This window comes from Spermophilus citellus (genome assembly GCF_964194105.1).
Source record: "Spermophilus citellus genome assembly, chromosome: 14".
Classification (NCBI taxonomy): domain Eukaryota; kingdom Metazoa; phylum Chordata; class Mammalia; order Rodentia; family Sciuridae; genus Spermophilus; species Spermophilus citellus.
Genome location: NC_138194.1, coordinates 94,162,023 through 94,182,005, shown reverse-complemented (window position 1 = coordinate 94,182,005; position 19,983 = coordinate 94,162,023). Strand labels below are relative to the sequence as shown.

Here is a 19,983-nt window from a genome sequence, read left to right as displayed (position 1 = left end):
ACCTGCTTGGGCCTTCTCAGTCCATACGCTCATGGAGCCCAAGGCCCAGTGAGGGACACTGAGGAGTGAGCAGTTCTTGACTGTCAGGTACTCATGTAACCAAACACTGTGGAAATGCTGAGAAACAGTGTGTCTGTTTTCTGCGAGGGAAAGCAGAGAAGGCTTCACAGAGGAGGAGATGTTCGAGGCTGATGTTAACAAATCAGCTCCCGGGAGAAACGAGCAAGGTAGGAAGAGAGTGTGCAGGTGTGCAGGACCCTGTGCACGGAAATACTAAGGATGTCCTGGACAGGTTAGAGGTGGCACCCCAAGGCCTTCAGGACCCTCCGATTTGTCAAAGAGAATAACAAGTAACATTCCATCAGAAATCACACGTTTCCTGTGTAGACTTTCATATCACAGGTTAACCTTCTTTCTAAATTCCACCATACTTTGATCCTCTCGTTTGATTGGGTTTTATTCTCTGTGGTTTATATACCTATATTCACTTTATAGGGACCCATGTGTTCCTCAAGAACATAACCAGATTTGTTTTCTAGCTTGAAAAGCTGAACTTTGGTTTTTCCAATGGCTCTTGGGATTGAGCCCAGGGAGACTGTACCCCTGAGCTTGCAGTCCTCCTGCCTCTGCCTCCCAGTCGCTGGGACTGGGCACCACTGCCGCCAGCTGGCGGTTGCTTTTTAGGATTCCTCCTCTGCTCTGAACTCTCAGTGGCAGGACTAGGCACCTGGCCTTTCTTCTTCATCTCCAGCAGAGGTGGAGTGGGGGCCTTTTTCACCAAGAAGCAAAGTTGCTGTGGCTGGATGAAAGTTACCACCTGCCTGGCAGTAGGCTGGGAGCTTCAGAGACCTGCAGATGGGCCTCTCAGCCATCCACTGGGAGCCCCTTGCCGCCAGCCAGCCCCAGGACAAATCAGAGTCTGTCCTCAGGAAAAGAGATACTTCACATAACACAGCTCTGGTGATGACTCACACTCTCGAATATTCATTCCAGAATTACCAAGGCTGTATTTATGCGTGGCACGTGTGCACGTGTGGAAGACTTAGACAGGTGTACAGACACAGACCTGTCAGTAGTGGGTATGTGTGCTCACAGACACAGCTGGACTGCTCGCAGGTTGAACTCGCTCCAGTCCTGGCATTTGTGCCTCATGTCATGTGACTACTGCTTGGTGATCCTAACACCTGTCTCCTGCTGATGCTGTGTTTCAGACGCCAAGGGCAGGGTCAGGCTGGGGGACAGTGAGGCATGCAGGGTAGCAGCCTGCTAGGCACCTTCTCTCCCTGGAACCTGCATCTTCTTTCAGTGGGCCCATATTTCCTGGTCTTTTAGTTCCCCTGGATTCATCTTTCTCAGCCCATGGAGGTGAGGGCCCTAGGACTGTCTGGGGAAGACACCAGTGGAAGATGTGGTGGAGGAGCGGCCTGTTGCTCTCGCAGCCTTGCACATCCACCCAGAGCAGGCCGTGTCTGCTATCCTGCAGCCTAGCAGGCTCCCAGACTGCATCCTTCCACTCGATCTGTGCCCTCAGCCTAGGATCTTCTTACCTCTGCTCCTTTGTGCTTCGTCATCCCTTAAGCCCTGCTTTCCTGGGATCTGCTTAACAGGGCCTGGCCCAGCCACCCCTCATGCGCCCACTCTGTGTGCCTCAGGCACAGCGGCTTCCCGTGGTTCTCGGCCTCTCCTCCTTTCCCAGGCATGAACGTCTTGTAAGGGTATGTGCTGCTGTGCTCAGTAGAGCCCCCCAAGTGGATGCTAGGGTCATATTACCTACATCTAATGCCATCTCTGCCACCTGGTAGCCATGTGGCTTTAGCAGGTGTCTTTGAATTATCCTGTGCCTCAGTTTTTTCATTCATTAACTGGGGCTAGTCATTATACCTATAGTTTACAGAATATTCTCATGAAATTTAAGTAAGAGACACATGAAGCAGAGGATACAGGACATAGGAAGCTCTCAGTAAATGCTAGCTAATGTTACTCTCAGTAGCAACATTTTGTTACTGAGATGGCTAGTTGGTAGACTGTCACTTGTATCAGAAACCTGTATTAACATCCTGAGGATATTGTAGCACAAGCCACAAACTTGGTGTCTTACAGCACCAGATCTATCAGTTCTATAGTCTACAAGTCTGAAATTCTGCACAACTGCACTTCCTCCAGAGGGTCTAGAGAAGGTCCTCTTCCCTGCCCCTCTCAGCTGCAGGTGCCTCCCAGTGTTCCTGGGTTATGTCGCACACCACTCCTCCCTCTGCCTCACATGGGCACCTCGCCACCTGCTCTGCTCTGAAAGCTCCCTTTGCCTGTCTTGTAAGGATACCTGATACTGTGTTTAGGGCTTGCCTGAATTCCTGTGGTAGTCGCTTCATCTCAAGAGCTTTAACTTAATGATTGTGACATAGATGCTTTTTCCTAGTAGTTCATATCTGCAAGTTCCAAGAGTTAGGACTTAATATGTTCAGGTGGCCATTTCAACCTATCCTCGTTTATTCTTTAGACCCCAAAGATTCACATCCATCCCATGTGCAGAACACATTCCAGTGTGCCCAGAAGTCTCACCACCCTCTCGGCCCTCGTTCTTTTTAGTTCTCAGTGAACATGCCAGCCAGGGTTATGGCCAGCACTGAGGCCACCCCTTCTTGCAGCACAGTGGTCTCTTCCCTCAGCCAAGAGCAAGTTTCCACCTGTCACTTTCTGAAGCTTGTACACTTGGTGGGTTCTCCTACCACAGTCCTGTTTCAGGACTCGGGCATCTCTGGATTCTGACTCTGTGGAGCCCCTGTAGCTACCAGGCCCTGCCTCCACCGATGTCCTCATGCTTTGCCCAGCCCTCCATGCTGGACTTTATACAGGAAGGAGAACAGGCACGGTGGCACACACCTGTAATTCCAGCTACTCAGGAGGTCGGGTAGGAGGATTGCAAGTCCATAGCCAGCCTGGACAACTTAGAGACCCTGTCTCAAGATAAAAAGGTGGGCTGGAGATGTCGCCCAGTGGCAGAGAGCTTGCCTTGCACTGTGAGGCACTGGGTCCAATCCTCAGCATCACATAAAAATAAATAAAGGCATTCTGTCCATTGAGAACTACCAAAAAATACACACACACACAAAGGTCTGCTGGACACAGTGGCACACGCCTATAATCCCAGCAGCTCAGGAGGTAGAGGCAGGAGAATCATGAGTTCAGAGCCAGCCTCAGCAAAAGCGAGGTGCTGTACAAAATAGGGCTGGGGATATGGCTCAGTGGTTGAGTGCCCCTGAATTCAATCCTGCTGTGTGGCGGGTCGGTTATGTTGTGCCTAGCCAGACTGCGGCATAATCCCTGGTATCCCACAAAAAAGGGGAGGGGTCTGGGGATGTAGCTCAGTGGTAGAGCAGTTGTGTAGCATGTGTAAGGCCCTGGGTTTAATCCCCGATGTTGCAAAAAAGGGCTGGGGGCATAACTCAATTGCAGAGCACCCCAGAGTTCCATCCCCAGAACAAAAAAAAAGAGGAGGTGGTAGAGCTTGAGTTTGTGCTTGCAGGATAAGGGGAGTAGCCTGGAGGAGATAAGCAGGCATTTGATGTTGAGACTCTTGCAAGGATGAGTGCCAAGAGAGTAGCCTTTAAGGCATCTACTTCATGAAAGGCCACTTACAGAGACACTGTCTTTCTACCCCTCAAAACCATTTTCTGCCTTCTTCAATTCTTAATGCAGGTTTATGGTGTCATTACCTAGATGAACAACTGCACGTGTGTATTTTTAAAGCTGGCTCTTGCTCGTGGAGTGCCGGGCATTGTTGAGCACCCTGTATGCAGGAGGTTGTGCTGGTACCTGGGTTGTGAGGACAGGAGGCTCCGGAAGGTTACGCAGCTTGCCCCAGTTCTCACAGCTGGTGCCTGAGGGCCAGGGGTGGTCTGAGCCTGAGTGGCTGAGAACCCACGCTCCCCACCCACTGCCTTCTGCCCAGGACACCTCTGGGCTCAAAAAGCAGGTGAGTGAGACTCCTCACTGTCCCCCTCTCAACAGTCATTTCTGTGCCTGTGGAGAGAAGGTGTTCCACTTACCCAGGGAGTCCAGCCAGCAGTGAGTGCTCTGTGGGCTGAGCCCCACTGTTCCTCTGCAACAAGCGCAGCTCCAGCCTGGCCCTGGCAAGAAGGGCCACTCCAGGGGCTCTCTGCCAGAACTGCACCATCCACAGCACCCAGAACAGCCCAGGCACCGCTTTGCAGAATCCCCACTTCTGTGATCAATGGGGCCATCTGTGTCTAGAGACGTCCAGGACAGTCTTGATAAGGAAACAAATAGAACAATGGGCGGGTTTGAGTCTTGTGGGGGCTTTAGGATCTTTGAAGTGGCACTTCATTATACCTCCTCCTGTTTTAAAGAACCTACTTTAAAACAGACCAGCTCATATTTTAACACAATTGAAAAAATAAGGAAATGAGAGGAAAGAGAAAGGAAAAGGATAGCAAAGTAAGATGTAGTACAGGAGGAGTGTGATCTCTAAAATCCCTAACATGAGGTCGCATACCATGGCTGAGAATGGACCCCAGATTTTACTCTAGGGGTCTCACAGGAATAAACAAAGAAAAACATGCAACAAATCATCTGGTGTGTGATTGATAGGCATAGGATTGATCCTGTTCTTGCACTTGAGATTCCTAAAGTTAATATCTCAGGGCAGTTCCTCCTGGGACCTCAGCCCATCAACATTTAGAGAAATGTCTGCAGAGTGGGTCATGGGAGGCCATCTGTGCACTGGATGAACATTCTGGAAGCCCAAGGTCTGATCTGGGTTCCACCATTCCACGCCTAAGTGACCTCTGGGAATCACTAACATTCCTCACCTTTGGCCACTGGGATTTAAAATTATCTGTTGTTATTGAAGCAGAGAAGTTGCTTAAAGTCACGAATCCAGAAACTTCAGAACTGGGATTTGAACCCATTTCTGACTCCAGGCCTATCTACTAGTCCCTCATTTTAGAAGACTCCTGGGTCCTCCCTGGGCCAAGTCCTCCAGGCCATTCACTGCTGGGCTAATGTCCTCTGCCTTTCCCACAAATTCCCATCCTGCAGCTTCTGAGCTGTATAGTAAGTGACCAGGAGTCTTGGCTACAAGGTCTCCAGTTGTCCGGCCACGGCCTCTTCCAGGTCTCTCCTGCACACATCTGTGCGATCCACCCACAGCCTTTTCCAGGCTGCACGGAGAAAGAAAAAAGGACTGAGCTGCCGCCATCATTTTTGCTCCTCTTCCTTTTAGTGCTGTCTTATTTTTAGGAGTGTTTCTAAGCCAGGCTTTTCTTCAGGGCACAGTAGGTGGCCTTTGCCTAGCTGTGAGATTCACCAAGAGTGGAAGGGGACAGAAAGAAAAGAAAGAGCAGAGCTACAGAGGCATCAAAACAGTGTCTTTGAAGAGTGGCACATCATCTTGAGTGGCCAGAAAGGAAGATTAAATGAGGACTCGGCACGTGGGACCAGACCACAGCCATGATAACTCACCTATGTGACTTCAGAGAGAAGGACAGCAGTAGAGCCAAGGGGTTCAGCCTGCTGGTCTCCAAGTCACTCGTGCCTGTCACATGTGAAAAAGTGAATTAATAGCCATTGTTTGAAGTGTTTCCACCTGGAGAGGGAATCCATGGATGTGACATTTTGATAGTTAGGGCTCATTTCAGTCTGAAAGGATAGAATTTGATATCCAGGACTGTAGACTCAGTACTAAGCATGATGCTGGGGGGGGGGGGGGGGAGAAAGCCTACCTTAAAGCAATCAGTTCAGATTTTACAAGAGATCCCAAAGAAGTCCTCCATTATCACATTACAGGCTCATGGATACACTGATGGTTAGCAGTATCTTATCAAAGTTAAACAGCACTGGTTTGAAAGTCTTTGATGCTGGCAATGCAAGGGCTTTGTGTATAGATACCCTAGAATCAGGGACATTCCCTTCAAGAGGCCCCAGCACCGCCAAGCCCTCCTGGTTGAACAGGTTCTATAGGCCTGGGAGGGTGGAGGGTGGGGTTTAGAGTGCAGACCTGGAGGTGGTCTCCCTGGCTCTGACCTGCTACTTCACCTTGGGCAATTTTGCTTCTCTTTATGGTTCAACAAGTGTAAAAGAGAGAGGGTGATTATATTACTTCTCATGGGCATGATTACCTTGAGACACTTGGTATATTGCCTTGCTCACAGTAAGTTCTCAATAAAGGTAGTTTCTGTGATTAATGTTACCATTGAGGCATCATGAAGGGTGGCAAAGAGCACATAGATTCGTGGTCAGGACTCCAGGGCATTTTGAGATAGGGTCTCATAAGTTGCTGATGCTGGCCTCAATCTTCGAATCCTCCTACCTCAGCCTCCTGAGTTGCTGGGATTATAGATGTGCGCCAGCAAGCCACTTTTATTCTAACTGGTCTTTGACTTCTGCTGGGCAGAAGCACACATACATTCACCTGCGGGCCTCTGGTTTTGCCACTCCCCACAAGGGAGTTCATGTGCCATGACCTCCAAGGCGGATAGTCCCTGCCCACCCCTGCCACTTAGGCTGCAGACACCATTTCCTCTGGATTTTCACAGTAGCCAACCGGACTGTCTTTGTTTCATTCCGCGTTAATAGTTGCCACCCACGAGGCTCCCAGGAGCAGTGGCATTTCATGTGCCTCCGTGCCCACACTTCACACTCATGCTTTGCATATAGTAGGTGCTTAAGAAATGTTAAAATATGGATGAATGACGAGTCAGTGGCTCAGGGCCATGACTGTCATCAGCACCCTCCTTGTTGTGTCCACATGTGTGCCCACAGTGTGGGGGTCGAGTGTGTCATCTGAGTGTGGTTACCAGGGGCAACCTCTACATGAACTTGACACTTTACTGTTTTCTCCCTGTGCCCCCAGTCTGAGGCCAGGATCTGAGCCAATGGGACACCAGGTCCTGTGCTCTTAGAGGCGTTGTCAAGAACCAGGCTGCTCCTCCACTCGTAATAAAAACCCCAACCCCAAAACAGTGCTTCATTTTGTTTTGTCTTAATGCCCCAAACGCACACAGCCAGAAGGCTGAGGTCTCTGATACCTTTCTGGAACCTCAGGGATCCCACCTGTTTGCAGAAACCGTACATCCCTCCGTCACGTTCCGCTATCTATCTGCTTTCCCTTGTAGGTAACGATGTGGGTCCGTCATCTTCAAGTAAGACCACGAACAAGTTTGAGGGGCTGTCTCAACAATCCAGGTAAGCCCTCTGAGCTCCTCCTGGTTGGACTCAGTTGCGATGGGCAGGATTCTGCAGGTGGCTGTGGCTGTGTTCCCAGTGCCACTCAAGGTGTGGTCATTGGCAGCGTGGCTCACGAGGAGAGGCTGGGCGTCCACTCTCGGGGCATCCTGTCCTGCATGGGGCACTCCATCCACGGGCAGCTCAGCCTCGTGGCCCTGAGGTCAGAGTCAGAGGAGGGTCTGTGATGGCGCTCCTGCCAGACGAGCTTTACTGTTGCTTCTGATGTTTTAATTCTGTGACTTTGTTATGTCCCCCTCCACCTGTTCAGACTTGGAAATTGGAAAAGATTCTCCTCTGGGAAATCTGGAAGCCAGAGCTTCTCAAACACAAAACCTCTTTCTAGATTGGCTGTTTGTAAGATTTTTGTAGGTGGGGCTAACCCTGGTGTTCCTTTCTTCCCTCCTTTCCCTGAAGGGGGACAGCTAAAGGCCATACTGTTTATTCAGCCCACCCCAAAGGGTTTTCTCTGTAGAGGTGCACCCCAAATATCAGACACAAAGAACCACTTCCAGACCCTCAGGAGAAAGAATCAGCTGGTGTGCCAGGGCTATTTTGCAGGGTTTATCAAAGAAAAAACGAAACCCCTTTCCTCTTAATGCTGCCGTCACATTGGACCCCTGTACCCCTGTGGGATGGACCCAATCACTATTATCCTCAGCTTCACAGATGAGGAGACTGAGGTTCAGAGCAGCATGAATATCAGAGCTGGCTGGTTCCATACCCTGCTCCCAACTTTATCCTCACTTGGTCCTCCTCCACCCCTGCTCAGGGGGCCAGAGAGGGGAGGGTGGCACAGAGAAAGCACTTGCAATGGCCAGGCGGGGTTGCCCTCCAGGCCGCAGGGGTGGGAGGATTGCCAGGGAGCTGCAGGGGGGCAGTAGGACCCCGGTGTGCAGGGGCCGCGTCAAAGGAACAAGTGCCTCGTCCTCTTCTCCTTGACTCGGTTGCTTGGTTGGAAGGCTTGGCCATTTTTTTTTCCTTTCAATGCAGTTAGGACAGCAGGAAGAGAAAGCAGCCGGTCAGAGGCCAGGAAGGGGGCATGAGATCAGGAAAAGGTCCTCAGCAAGGGCCGCTCATGCCAGTGGCTACTGTTGCTTCTCGGGAGCACAGTGCCCCTGGGGTGCTCAGGGTCACCACAGCGTCTCCTTAGAGGGAGACAGTGGCTGCCTGGCGCTACTGCGCGTGGACCCGACTTCTGCTCCAGGCACTTGGGCATTTCCCCCGCGCAGGTACATGTCCTCCGGAGGGCCAGCCTGAGGCTTGGAGGCCAGGCCATCTGGCGTGGAGAAGGAAGTGGGAGCTCGGGGCCTGCAGAGCTGGGGCTGAATTTCCACTGTCCCCCACCGGCCCAGGGACCTTCTGCTAGCTAGTGACACTCCATGCACCTCAACTTCCTCCTCTGAAGATGAGGTGACAAGGGCTGCTTCGTAGGAGCTGACGAGGCAGGGTGCTGTGGTCGCTACGTGACGGTCACAGCTTGTGGTGGCCAAGTGCTTTCATGCACGTTATTCCTCTGAACAATAAAAGCTCTGAGGCCGAGTGTGGCTTTATCAAACTTCTCGGCTTCAGGATTCCCAACCCTTTCCCATGCTTCTCAACCAGGCAAAAGGAAGTCCTGAAAATAGAGTAATATTTGGTTGAATTCTGAAAGAATCCTCCAGGTAATTCTGTAAATGCTTCGATTTCTTTGAATAATAGATCACTACTGATATTATAGAACTTCTAGATCCTAAATGGTTGTTATTTCTTGGTCAGCACCAGTTCTGCAAAGACTGCCCTTGGCCCAAGAGTTCTTCCTAAACTACCTCAGAAAGGTAAGGCTTCTCTCTTTTCTATGTTCACGTGAAATTGAAGTGTCCCTGCACCTTCCCAAGGGACAGAGGTCTCATCTCTTGTTCATTGATCTGTCCCAAATGCCTAGAGCAACACCTTGCACATAGGAGGTGCCCAGTAAATACTTGTTTTCAAAAAGGTTATAAATTTATTTATAAATTCAAAATCTGTGACTAGCAAAACACTGTAGTTTTTCATTTAAAAAAAAAAAAAATACGTTTCCAGAAGACACTGTCATGATCTCCAAGTCTCTCCCCTCTGGGACACTTGAGCAGACAGACCTGGGGAGTAGTACTGGCTCTTCCACTTCCTACCTGTGACCTCAGGCCAGTGACCTGGGGGCCTCACGCACGTCAGCTCTAAAGTGGGGAATGATGCCTACTTCGTGGAGTTTATAGGACAGTGCAGTCATGCTCAGAGGGCCCCCAGCAGGTGGGTGGCAACAGGGACCCCCCCCCCCCAGGATGGCATCTGTCATGCTGAAGAGAGGCGCGAGCTCTGCACAGGACAGAAGGCAGGTCTGCCAATGCTGCTCTGCAGAGCAGAGTCACTCCACTCTGACCAGGTCTTCTTCAGTCCTAAACAGAGTTTTCCTCCATAACCAAAATTTCAGACTTCTAGTGCAGCAGAGATGTGCAGAGCCAGCCTTGCCCTGAGACCTACGGAGCCCATCAGATGTCTGCTCCCCTGTCCTGGGAGCCCGAGGCCAGCATCCGCATAGGTCCTGGCAGAGGCCCAAAGGAGCTGCTCTGGACTGCTGGTGCCTGGGGCCAACTTCTGACCCTGTCCCGTGTTCTGTAGCCTAGTTAGAGTAGAAGTCAGTGTAGAAGAGTTAGAATTTGCCACTCTCCAAAGTTCTTCAGTCTAGTGACCATTTGGAAGGACATCAGCAGAAGCGGCCGGCTCCCTGTCAGGAAGGGGTGTCTCAATTGGCTGCTGACTCATCATCCACGGAGCAGTAAGGAAGCTTTCCCAGAATTTGCTGAGTCTCTCTCTAGAGTTAGGTTTTATTGGTGACAGTGTTTATTTTTATCCTGGTCTCAAGAGCTTGAGCCGAGTTTGCTAGGCACTGTCCTCCTCCTTCAGGCTGCCCAGCTTCTGACCTGTGTCTCTCGCCTGTTACCCCTGCGTCCCTCTCCCTGCCTCCCAGCAGACTTTTCCTGCACCCAGACCAAATGGCCACCTAGGCTGCTGCTGCCTGCTCCCCGTCCCCACCCCTCCACACCTCCCATCCCTCCTGTGCCGTTTTCTGCTCTCTCACCTGCACCTGTCCTGACAGCTAGACCAGGAATAGAGTAACGTGGCCTCCCAGATACTTGTCACTCATCTCCAGCACTTCCCAGTTTATACCTGATCCCATTCTGTATATATCCCTATCCACTGGCCCCTAGTAGTTCTGCAGCAGACCCCAAACATGTGATTTCATGCATATGCAATTCATCCTCACATATAAAAGGTTAAAAATTCCTCAGTATCATCAACTACACAATGTTCACATGTCCAATTAACTAACAAATTTTTTATGAATTATTTGAATAAGGATCAAGATGAAGTCTACACATTAGATTGATTGATCTGTCTTCTAAGTTTCTTAGACCAAAGTTTTCCCTCTTAGCCTATTTTGTTTCTGTAATAGAATACCTGGGGCTGGATACCTTTATAAAGAAAAAAGGTTATTTGGGTCCGTAGTGCTGAAGGTGATGGTCTTCCTTCTAACAGAGTCCCAAGGTGATACAGGCTCACAGGTCTAGAGTCAGGAAGCAGGCTTGTGAGAGCAGGCATCACGTCCTCAGCGACCTCTTCATTAGGATTAGTCACAGGGGCTCCACCCTGATGACTTTAACCCTGATCACCTCCTAGAGCCTCCATCTCCTAGCACCACAGTCAGGTTAAGTCCCCCACCCTCTTAACATCTCCCAGTGGGAGTTAACATTTCAGCACAGAGAGCACTGGGGAATGCTCAGACCAAGATTTCTGTTTCCTAGCTCTGGAGCCTGAACAGAAATGATATGATTATTCTCACAGAAGACTCACCGCCTGCCAGGTCCCATCAGTCAATTCTTTACACACATTAACTCGTGTAATCTTCATGAACCCTTTGAACTAGGGTTTTAGAGATGAAGACACTGAGGCACAGAGATTGGGTAATTCGCCCAAGGTCACACAGCTAGTTAATGTTGAGCTCGACTTGAAGGCGTATCTGAATGCCATAAGTGCTGCTCTGCAGAGCGGTGCAAGGCTGTGAGTGGCTCGGCAAGTTGTCCCTGCCGGGCCGTGCAGTATGTGCAGCTGGCGAGGGAACGCGGAGAAGCCCTTCCAGGTGCATTGGGTGGGGAGACGGTTGCAGTGTTGGGATTGCGGTCCTCGATACTGTGTCAGATGACGTCCTCAGTGTACGTGTGCGCAGCGTAAGTGGAGGTCGGGTGGGCAGAGGGACCTTTCTCTTCTTACCTATTGTGTGAATCATATAAAAAAAATAGGAAGTAAATTATAACAGCCATAGAATCGACCAAATTCCCCTTCAAAATTATATCTGTGCTACCCGTAAAGGATTTTAATAGCACGGCAGGTACTCTTGCTCAAACAGTATATTGATAAAAGTCTCGTGTGTAGAAAATACACAGAAAAATCAGAAGGACGTATATTAAAATGGCTACCTGTAGAGGTAGGCTTATGGGGCAGTTTTCTTTTCAACTGTGCTTTCCGATTTTCGGGGAATAGTATCCTCTTAAGAATTAAGGTGGCCCTGTTGTCCTTGCATGATGGACTCTCCAGCTTCCTCCTCGCACCTGGCCAAGAACCGCAGCCCAGGCTTGGGCCTGGCCCCGGCTTGGTGCCCGCGAGTGCTCCCTGGAGGTGGCTCCACTGAGGTGCTTGTGCCCAATGCTGATGACGCGATGCCTGCCCCCTCAGTTCTGTTCGATGACTTTGCTCTCTTATATTGTTCCCCACAGTGGCACTAAGGAAAACAGAAACGAGCCATCATCTCTCCCTAGACAAAGCCAACATCCCGCCTGAGATTTTTCAGAAATCTTCACAGTTGGCAGAATTGCCACAAAAGCCACCACCTGGAGACCTGCCCCCAAAGCCCACAGAACTGGCCCCCAAGCCCCAAATTGGAGATTTGCCACCTAAGCCTGGAGAACTGCCCCCCAAGCCCCAGCTGGGCGACCTGCCACCCAAGCCCCAGCTCTCAGACTTACCTCCCAAACCGCACATGAAGGACCTGCCCCCCAAGCCCCAGCTGGGCGACCTGCTGGCAAAGTCTCAGACGAGTGACGTCTCGCCCAAGTCTCAGCAGCCCTCCGAGGTCACACAGAAGTCACACCCCGGGGATCTCTCCCCAAACATGCAGTCCAGAGACGCTGTCCCGAAGCAGGCATCTGAGGACTCCAGTGACCTCACGCCCACTCTGCCCGAGACGCCTGTACCACTACCCAGAAAGATCAACACGGTGGGTGCCCCCTGCACTCAGGCCACTCACCCCACTGCCCCTGGAGGGCGTCGGGACGGCTTTGCCCCCTGCAGCAGGCTGCCCACCACGCCTCTGCCTGGCTCCGGGCAGGTGCTGGGGCGGAGGCAGCCTGATGGTCAGAGGCAGGCTGAGCGACCTGCCTCACCTGCCACAGGACCTGGGGAAACTTCAGGGCCGTGGCAAGTCCCTCACCCTGAGGCTCTTCCCTCACATACAAAAGGGGGCCCATGGACACCCAGCTCACAGGTGGGTCAGCGGGTGAGCCTTGGGAGCCCTCGGGCCACACAGCACAAAGGCCGCTGCTCTCCCGAGAACCTGAGGGCGGTACTGCTGCGAGAGCAGTTTCCCTCTCGGGGTCCTGAGTAGCTCCTCAGCCTGTGCTGCTCACGCCTTCCTATAAGGCAAGTCCACCACCCTTCCACGGGCGGGCTTTGAGGAAGTCTCAGCCTTCTGCCATTCTGTCAGAGCAACATTCCTCCTCTGTAGTGCATCATCTTTATTTTACCACAACATGGCTTTCTCCACCATCTCTGTGGAAAGGTGATGCTCCAGGGAGATGTGCAGCACTCTGCCCTGCACACGGCTACACCCCACGGCACGGTTACTGTGGAAACCCAGAGTCCTCCCTCTGTGCAGATAGCCCCATCCGCTCATTTTACTGTGAAACATGTTAGAGGAGAGGTGTATCCATGGTTTACCTGTAACCCCAGCTACTCAGGAGGCTGAGGAAGGAGGATCACATGTTTGAGGCCAGTCTGGGCAGCCTAGTGAGATTCTGTCTCAAAAGAATAAAGGTCTGAGGATGTTGCTCAGTGGTACAGTGTCCCTGGGTTCAACCCCCAGTGCTACCAAAAAAAAAAAAAGTTTCACATGAATACCAAAGGAAAGGTAAGAAAAATAAATCATCCTCTCGTGGATTTGAGACCAGCCTGGCGAGCATCATAGATGCTCTTCCTTGTCCTCAGGAGGACGCTACCCCTAGTCCAAAGCACTGCCGATGGCCTCACCAGCCTTTTGATTTGTGCAGTTCCAGTTGATGCTGGGAGCTTTGCGGTCGAGCCGTCTCATTTAATCCTTTCCATTATAAATGAGCACATCATGGGCCTTCTCGGTTGCTTCTCAGTTGCTTGCAGAGTCTGCTGCCACCACAGTTCTGCCAGGCTTCCCAGACCCCACCATGGCCCTGGCAGGGAGCTCAGGCCTGGCTCATCCAGGGCGGAGCGAGGAGGCAGAGAGGGGGAGTCACCAGACCCAAACACTTCAGAGAGATAGCTTGCTCTTTTTATTACTGATTATTTTATTAGCTGGGTGCTAAAAGTTTTCTTTAGAAGGTAAGGTCTCTGTTTTCGTCTTTCTATTTACTAAGAACTGGAAGCCCAGCCAATGAAAGCCTAAGTCAGAACTGGCCAGAAGTTACAATGGTGTTAGAGCAAGAATCCACCCGGCAGGGCTGATCCTGCCGGGGGTAGCCGGCATGTCCTAACCTGCTGTTTTGCATGAGGGGACAGCGAAATTTGTTGATGCTGCACATTCAGTGTGCAGAAGCTACACATTTTGCTTTACATCATGTTTCCTAAAACCATTTTTAGACTCCGCTGTCATTTCTGCAAGCTGCTGTTGCCAGTGGGGGAGGGCAGGGTGCTTCATGTGTTTTGGGGAAGTTGAATTTTGGTTCCTGCCCACATGATGTGATTTCTAGTGAAAATAACTTGGCAGTGGCCAATCCCTAACTGGGCATTAGCCTGCTCCTGATGGAGGAAGGGCCTGTCATTCCTCAAGAGCACACGGTGGTACACTGGGCGCCTGGCAGACACTCCCCCCCATGCACACACCCTTGAGAAAATCAAGGCTCGGTGAGGTCCAGTTGCTTGCCCCACATCACCCATCTCCTAAAGAGCACCATGCTCTTCACCCCTGCAGCCTGTTCTTCCAGCTAAAACCCAGTTTCTGTATTGAAGGGGAAGAATAAAGTGAGACGCGTGAAGACCATTTACGACTGCCAGGCAGACAACGACGACGAGCTCACCTTCATCGAGGGAGAAGTAATTATTGTCACAGGGGAAGAGGATCAGGAGTGGTGGGTATGTACATTTGGTTCCTCCAGTCACCAACCACACCCTGGCAGATGACATGTGGGGACCTGCAGACCCTGCAGTCAGTAAAGCATCCCTCATGCACAGAGAGCCTGCCAGCTGCGACAATGGCCCACAAGCCTTTTACACTTGATCCTTCCGCCCGGTACCTTCCTTCAGAAATGGGTCAAGGAAATTAACACATGGATGTGATTTCCCATGGTACCATACAACCCACTGTGTGTTGTAGGCATCTTTAAATGTCCAGATGCAGAGCTCAAGCTCAGGAGAGTCAGGCACATTGCCGAGGCCAGGCAGATGATACGAAGGCAGTCAGGTCTCTGAGTCGCTCCAGAGCTCGAAGCCTGTGCTTTGTTCCCCTTGCACGCTGTCCCCCAGCTGGGAGCCAGAAGGCGGAGGTGCAGGACATGCTCTGCTGTTTGTGGTGCTTGGCCCTCGGGCTCAGTCCTTAATCCAGTCTGGGGTTCCCAGTTTGTAAAGAGGACTTGCAGTAGCTTCATCACATAATTCTAGAAAATAAAATGAAAATATCTGTGAAAACTCCCCTCACGTCAAGACCTGCCGCTCAGGTATGTGTAAGGGAAGGCACCCTTGTCCTCTCCACCCAGCTCTTTGGAGACCTGTAGGCACCGTCGCAGTGGTCACTTCTCAGACTGATCAGAAAGTGTCTCCCCAGGACGACTGCCAGGCCAAGGTGCAGCAGACGGTCACCTCAAACTTTTCTGGTTGACAGTTTCCCACCTTCAGTATAGAAATAAATCCTCCTTCTTTGGCAGCCTGAGTCCCCTCCTCCCAAGAGGGGCTCAGTTCTGTGGTTCACAGTTGGGCCAGCAAAACCTGTGGCTGCCCAGAACACCCCCTCACGTGTGTGCCTGGCCTGTGCAAGCCTGGCACATGCAAGTGTACACACTCACCTTGGCTTCTCCTCCCCTGGGCCTGTAGGCAGTGGTTTTGCTGGACTGGAACAATGGTTTTTACTGGGAGGTTTGCAAGATCTGGAGAAACCTTGACTGTCAGGACCTGGGAAAGATGCGTGCTGTGGGCATGTTGTGGGAAGAAGCCAGGGTGATGCCCACACCTTGCCATGCGCAGGGAGCCACGCAGCAGAGATGTCAGCACTGAGGTCAGGAAACCCTGGGCTGAGGGGACAGGTGTCCCTCTCCTGGGACAGGATGAGCTGGGGCAGGCCCAGGGGCCTCCAGCCTCTGTTGGCAGAGGCAGGCTGGCCCCCAGCATGCAGCCTGGAGAGCCAGTGTGCACAAGGCCAAAGAGATGAACTCTGAGGTCTCCACCGTCTCTGTGGCCTTGGGGGAGGCATGTCCCTCCTATAAACCTATTTCCTCTGAAAACCAGGACCTGATTAATCCTCCCTCACAAGGGTGTCACCAAACTCACTTGGCTGTAGTGTGATCAAGCAGCCATCATAGTCTTTGCTAAGGACGGGTGACTCCAGCAGAGACGAGTCTGCGATAGTGTGTTCAGCATTGTTCCTGGGAGAAGTTCTCTGGGCCAACAGCACATGTCCAGCCAGACATGAATGTCACCATGCATCCCCATGGTGACATGCCACCCACAGAACCCTCGTACTGCGTGGTTTCAGCCGAGCGCTCGTGGCGTGGGTAGGCCACATCTTAACCATTGACTACATATCCAGGATAAGGGACCAGTAGTACCGATGGCCTCCACCGCCACAGGCCTGGTCGGTAAAGGAGCTGGTTATAGGCTAGACACAGCTCTTGGCTCCCACTCTCTGTGCAGTTGGTACTTCATGCAGAGAAAATGAGAGCTGGCCTGACTGATCCTGTCCCGTGCTTCAAACCACCCTGCTGGGTGTATTTGCCATTTAAAGCCAGCGTGAGTGGTCTTGTCTTTCCTGCTGTCCAGGGCTCCCGATGTGGTCCTCTTTGATGTGATTAACACTGACCTAATAGAGGTGACGAGAAGATCTTTGCAGGCAGCCTGGCTTGCGGCCTTGTGTAGCAGTCAGTACGGTTGCCCTCAGCCTCAGACTCCCGCAATATCCTCCCCCAGAGTAGCCAGAGGATAATGATGGGCACGTAGCAGCTTTTCCCATGTAGTTTGTCTTTTCTTTTTTAAAGTAATCACACAAGCCTGAGAAGGGCTTTTCTGGTGCCCTGTTTTACAGTTGAGAGGCTTAGCAAGGTATGTTTGACCCCCACCTCCTCCCCATCTGGAAAGCAGAAGCACCCGCTCAGAACGTGGATCGTGAAGTCTGGGCTGGCGGGAGGCCTTGGGCAGGCTGTTCCACCTCTCTGGGAACTCCGTGGGGGCAGGCAGATGGTGCAGAAGTGCCCTTCTGTTGTTTCGTTGTATAGTTTCTGTGGTTCACAAAGGATAGGGAAATGTGTCTGGGGCCACCCCAGGGCTCTAGGTTCTGGGGCTGGGCTCTTACCCCCTGGACTTGTCCCAGGGCAGCTGCCTGCTGCCTCCAGCCTGACCACTATCTTTTTCCTTTGCAGATTGGGCACATCGAAGGACAGCCTGAAAGGAAGGGGGTCTTTCCAGTGTCCTTTGTTCACATCCTGTCCGACTAGCAGAAAGCAGAACCTTATGGTTGTCTCCATCCTCCATGCCAGACTTCTGCTTCCATGCCACCCTGTGCACAGTGTGTGTATAGCTGCTGTTACAGAATAGGAAACTCCTCGAGGGCCACCTCGGGAGGGGAACAGAGTATGTATTGTAAATATCCTGTGGTCTTCTGCCTTTGCCAGTATGAGGGTAGCCTCGGGGCCCGGTGCGCCTTGCTGGTTTGCCAAAGCCGTCCTTGGCACCTAGCACTTACATCTCTCTCTATCTGTGCTGTTTTACAAGCAAGCAAAAATAAAAAAATAAAAATAAAAAATAAACCAACTACAACAAAAAACCAGGAGTGTAGGAATTGCTGGCTTTGAAAGTAGAGTGATTTCTGTTCAGCAGCCATTGAAGGGCCTAGAGTCGACTCTGCTCCTTCCAGTGCAGTATTCTCAATCTTGTTACTGAAAATGCAGCATTAGCAAAGAGGTGGGTTCTGTTCTCCAGGTGAAACTTCTAGTTAGCTCCATGACAGACCAGCCTGTAGTTATCTGTGTACACAGTTTACAGCTACAAAAACCTACTTTGGTATTTATTACAGACAAGTGCTCAGTTAAATATGTTACTCCTTCAGCAAATGTTCACTGACCCAAAACTCTTTGTGGCATTTTACAATGCACACAGCCTCATGCAAGTTGAGACAAGTGGATTTATACTGTCTTATGATGATGAGTGCCCACCCTTGAGATATTACCTCATTATGCAAAAATAACATATCCTTCATGCCTATTTTGACAAAGTTTAAAATATGTCTGATGAAGTTTAACTTTCAGGAACCAAGGACTGCCAGAAAATATTAGCCTCTACATTATGCATGCATCTAGAAGCTTATACCTGAAATCTTGCCTTTTATAAAGGAATAAATAGTATGAATAAGTTGAACTGTACATTTTTTAAACTTGATTGCCATTAAAGCAGAAATTATAAGGTTGCAACTATATCTGTTTGTAGTCATTCAACTCTCTCAAAGAGTATGAATTTACATAATGTATTATGAATCAGCATCCCTCAATTGTGTTGAAGCATCTAAAGTGTTGGTTTTAAATTATTTTCTTAGTTTTGTTCTTGGATAAATTTACTTTTAAAAGACTATTCAAAATGGAGAAATTAAAAGTCAGCCCTTCACACAGTGTTTCCAGAGTAGGATCCAGGTGCTGAAACCAAGCTCTTCTGCTCTTCTTCATACATTAGTGTTCCCATCTGAAGCGCCAGCCACTAGACAGTTCCCTTTCAAGTCAATTCATAACCAAGTTTTGGAAGCTGCTATGAATTGCACTGTGAAAAAGCTCTCCCTGCAAGGAATCTTGTCTCTGTTTCTCTGTCACTTGTGCTCTTTCTCTCTCTCTCATTTTGTTTTCATCCCAGCCATGCTTATCAGACCACTAAGAACATTGTGTTTTGATCTTTGGCATCAGTCTGAATTTTGGACAAGAATACAGCAGTCATGTTCCACAACCAGTGGGACTGTCCTTGATTCTAAGGCTCGTGTCGTTCTGATGTTCCATTTGCTTAAACTGCTATTTTGGCAACAGCACAGAAGACTTAATATTTTTAAGCAGATAATCTTAACCGTGAATGAGAAATGTTAATTTCACAGAAGCACAATTCCCAACCAAATCCATAGGAAAAACCCTCTTTCATAGTCACAGTGCTCAGTAAATATTTAGTTCTGCTTAAGTGGTTACTATGAAAACTTTGAGTAGCCACCTGAAGAATAAACCTTGCATGGCATACCTGAGAAATATTTTATCAGCTACTATTGGAAACTGATTTTAAGCAATTGCTTCCTCAGCATCAGGGCACACGTGCATTCCCGCACCTAACCCAGAATGTGAGGGAGGCACCAGGCCACGTGCTGATATGTGACTGGCCGTGCCAGCAGCCTCAGCATTTAAGCCACACTGGTATCAGGACAGGAAGTCAGCATCTGAGGCTGCCCTGGGTCCGAGCTCATTCATTCACAATTTGAAGTTGCAGTAAAGAGCCGTTCTTCATTGTGGCCAGACTGTTTGCAACTCATCTGAAAATAAACTAGTTATTTTAAATACACACACAAGCTCCGTCTCTAGAGTTATGTGGAGGCGATGTCTATTCTGTTTCCCCTATTGTAGAAACTCTCACAGATGCATTTTTCAGACCTTTTTTTTTTTTCCTCCTCCTCCTCTCTGGTTTTGTTTTGTTTTCCATGAGGAATTTGAGTTCTCTCTAATCCAACTTACTGTGGGACATAGGAAAACTAGATAGAAAAACCATTGGCAATCTTGTTGAGTTTAAATCTGATCTCATTCTTAAACTCGGTGAAGAGCCATGATCTGCCATTTTGTACATGATATAGTATTTTGAAGGAATGGGACTTCCCCCCCCCCCAAAAAAAAAATAGCAAATTAGTTCTTTTTTTTCCCCGGAGGAGAAAGTAATGTTCTGAAAGTAGTGTGTGTCTATTTGACTGTTGAACAGCAATTGCTATTTATTTTTGTATTGCCTAGATCTTCAACGTGTTGTATAGGAATCCCATAGTGCCACTAGTTAATTTCCGAATCCTCATCTGGATGTTACCATCAAACATCAGTACACTTTTCGTTTCACATGTATTTAATGTGACCATTTTTCAGTACTGTATGTGTTAATTTCTACTTTTTTTAATATTTAAAATTGCTTTTAAATAAACATTCTCAGTTGACCCCAAACATCTGCAGTGAGACCATTTTGTGAGTTGTCCACTCCTTCCTACTGGAGAAGATCGGG

General features: G+C 49.9%; 1 protein-coding gene across 1 annotated transcript in view; it reads left to right on the top strand.

Annotated features, from left to right (window-relative positions):
* Positions 1-19,259, top strand: part of ASAP1 (ArfGAP with SH3 domain, ankyrin repeat and PH domain 1) — a 331,734-nt gene extending 312,475 nt beyond the window's left edge. Inside the window, exons 26-30 of the mRNA XM_081266600.1 lie at positions 7,134-7,203; positions 9,001-9,059; positions 12,033-12,532; positions 14,512-14,634; positions 17,127-19,259. Coding sequence (XP_081122726.1) covers positions 7,134-7,203; positions 9,001-9,059; positions 12,033-12,532; positions 14,512-14,634; positions 17,127-17,201 — 827 coding nt within the window. The 3' untranslated portion in view covers positions 17,202-19,259. The remainder of the gene's footprint in view (positions 1-7,133; positions 7,204-9,000; positions 9,060-12,032; positions 12,533-14,511; positions 14,635-17,126) is intronic.
* Positions 19,260-19,983: the final 724 nt, after the last annotated feature.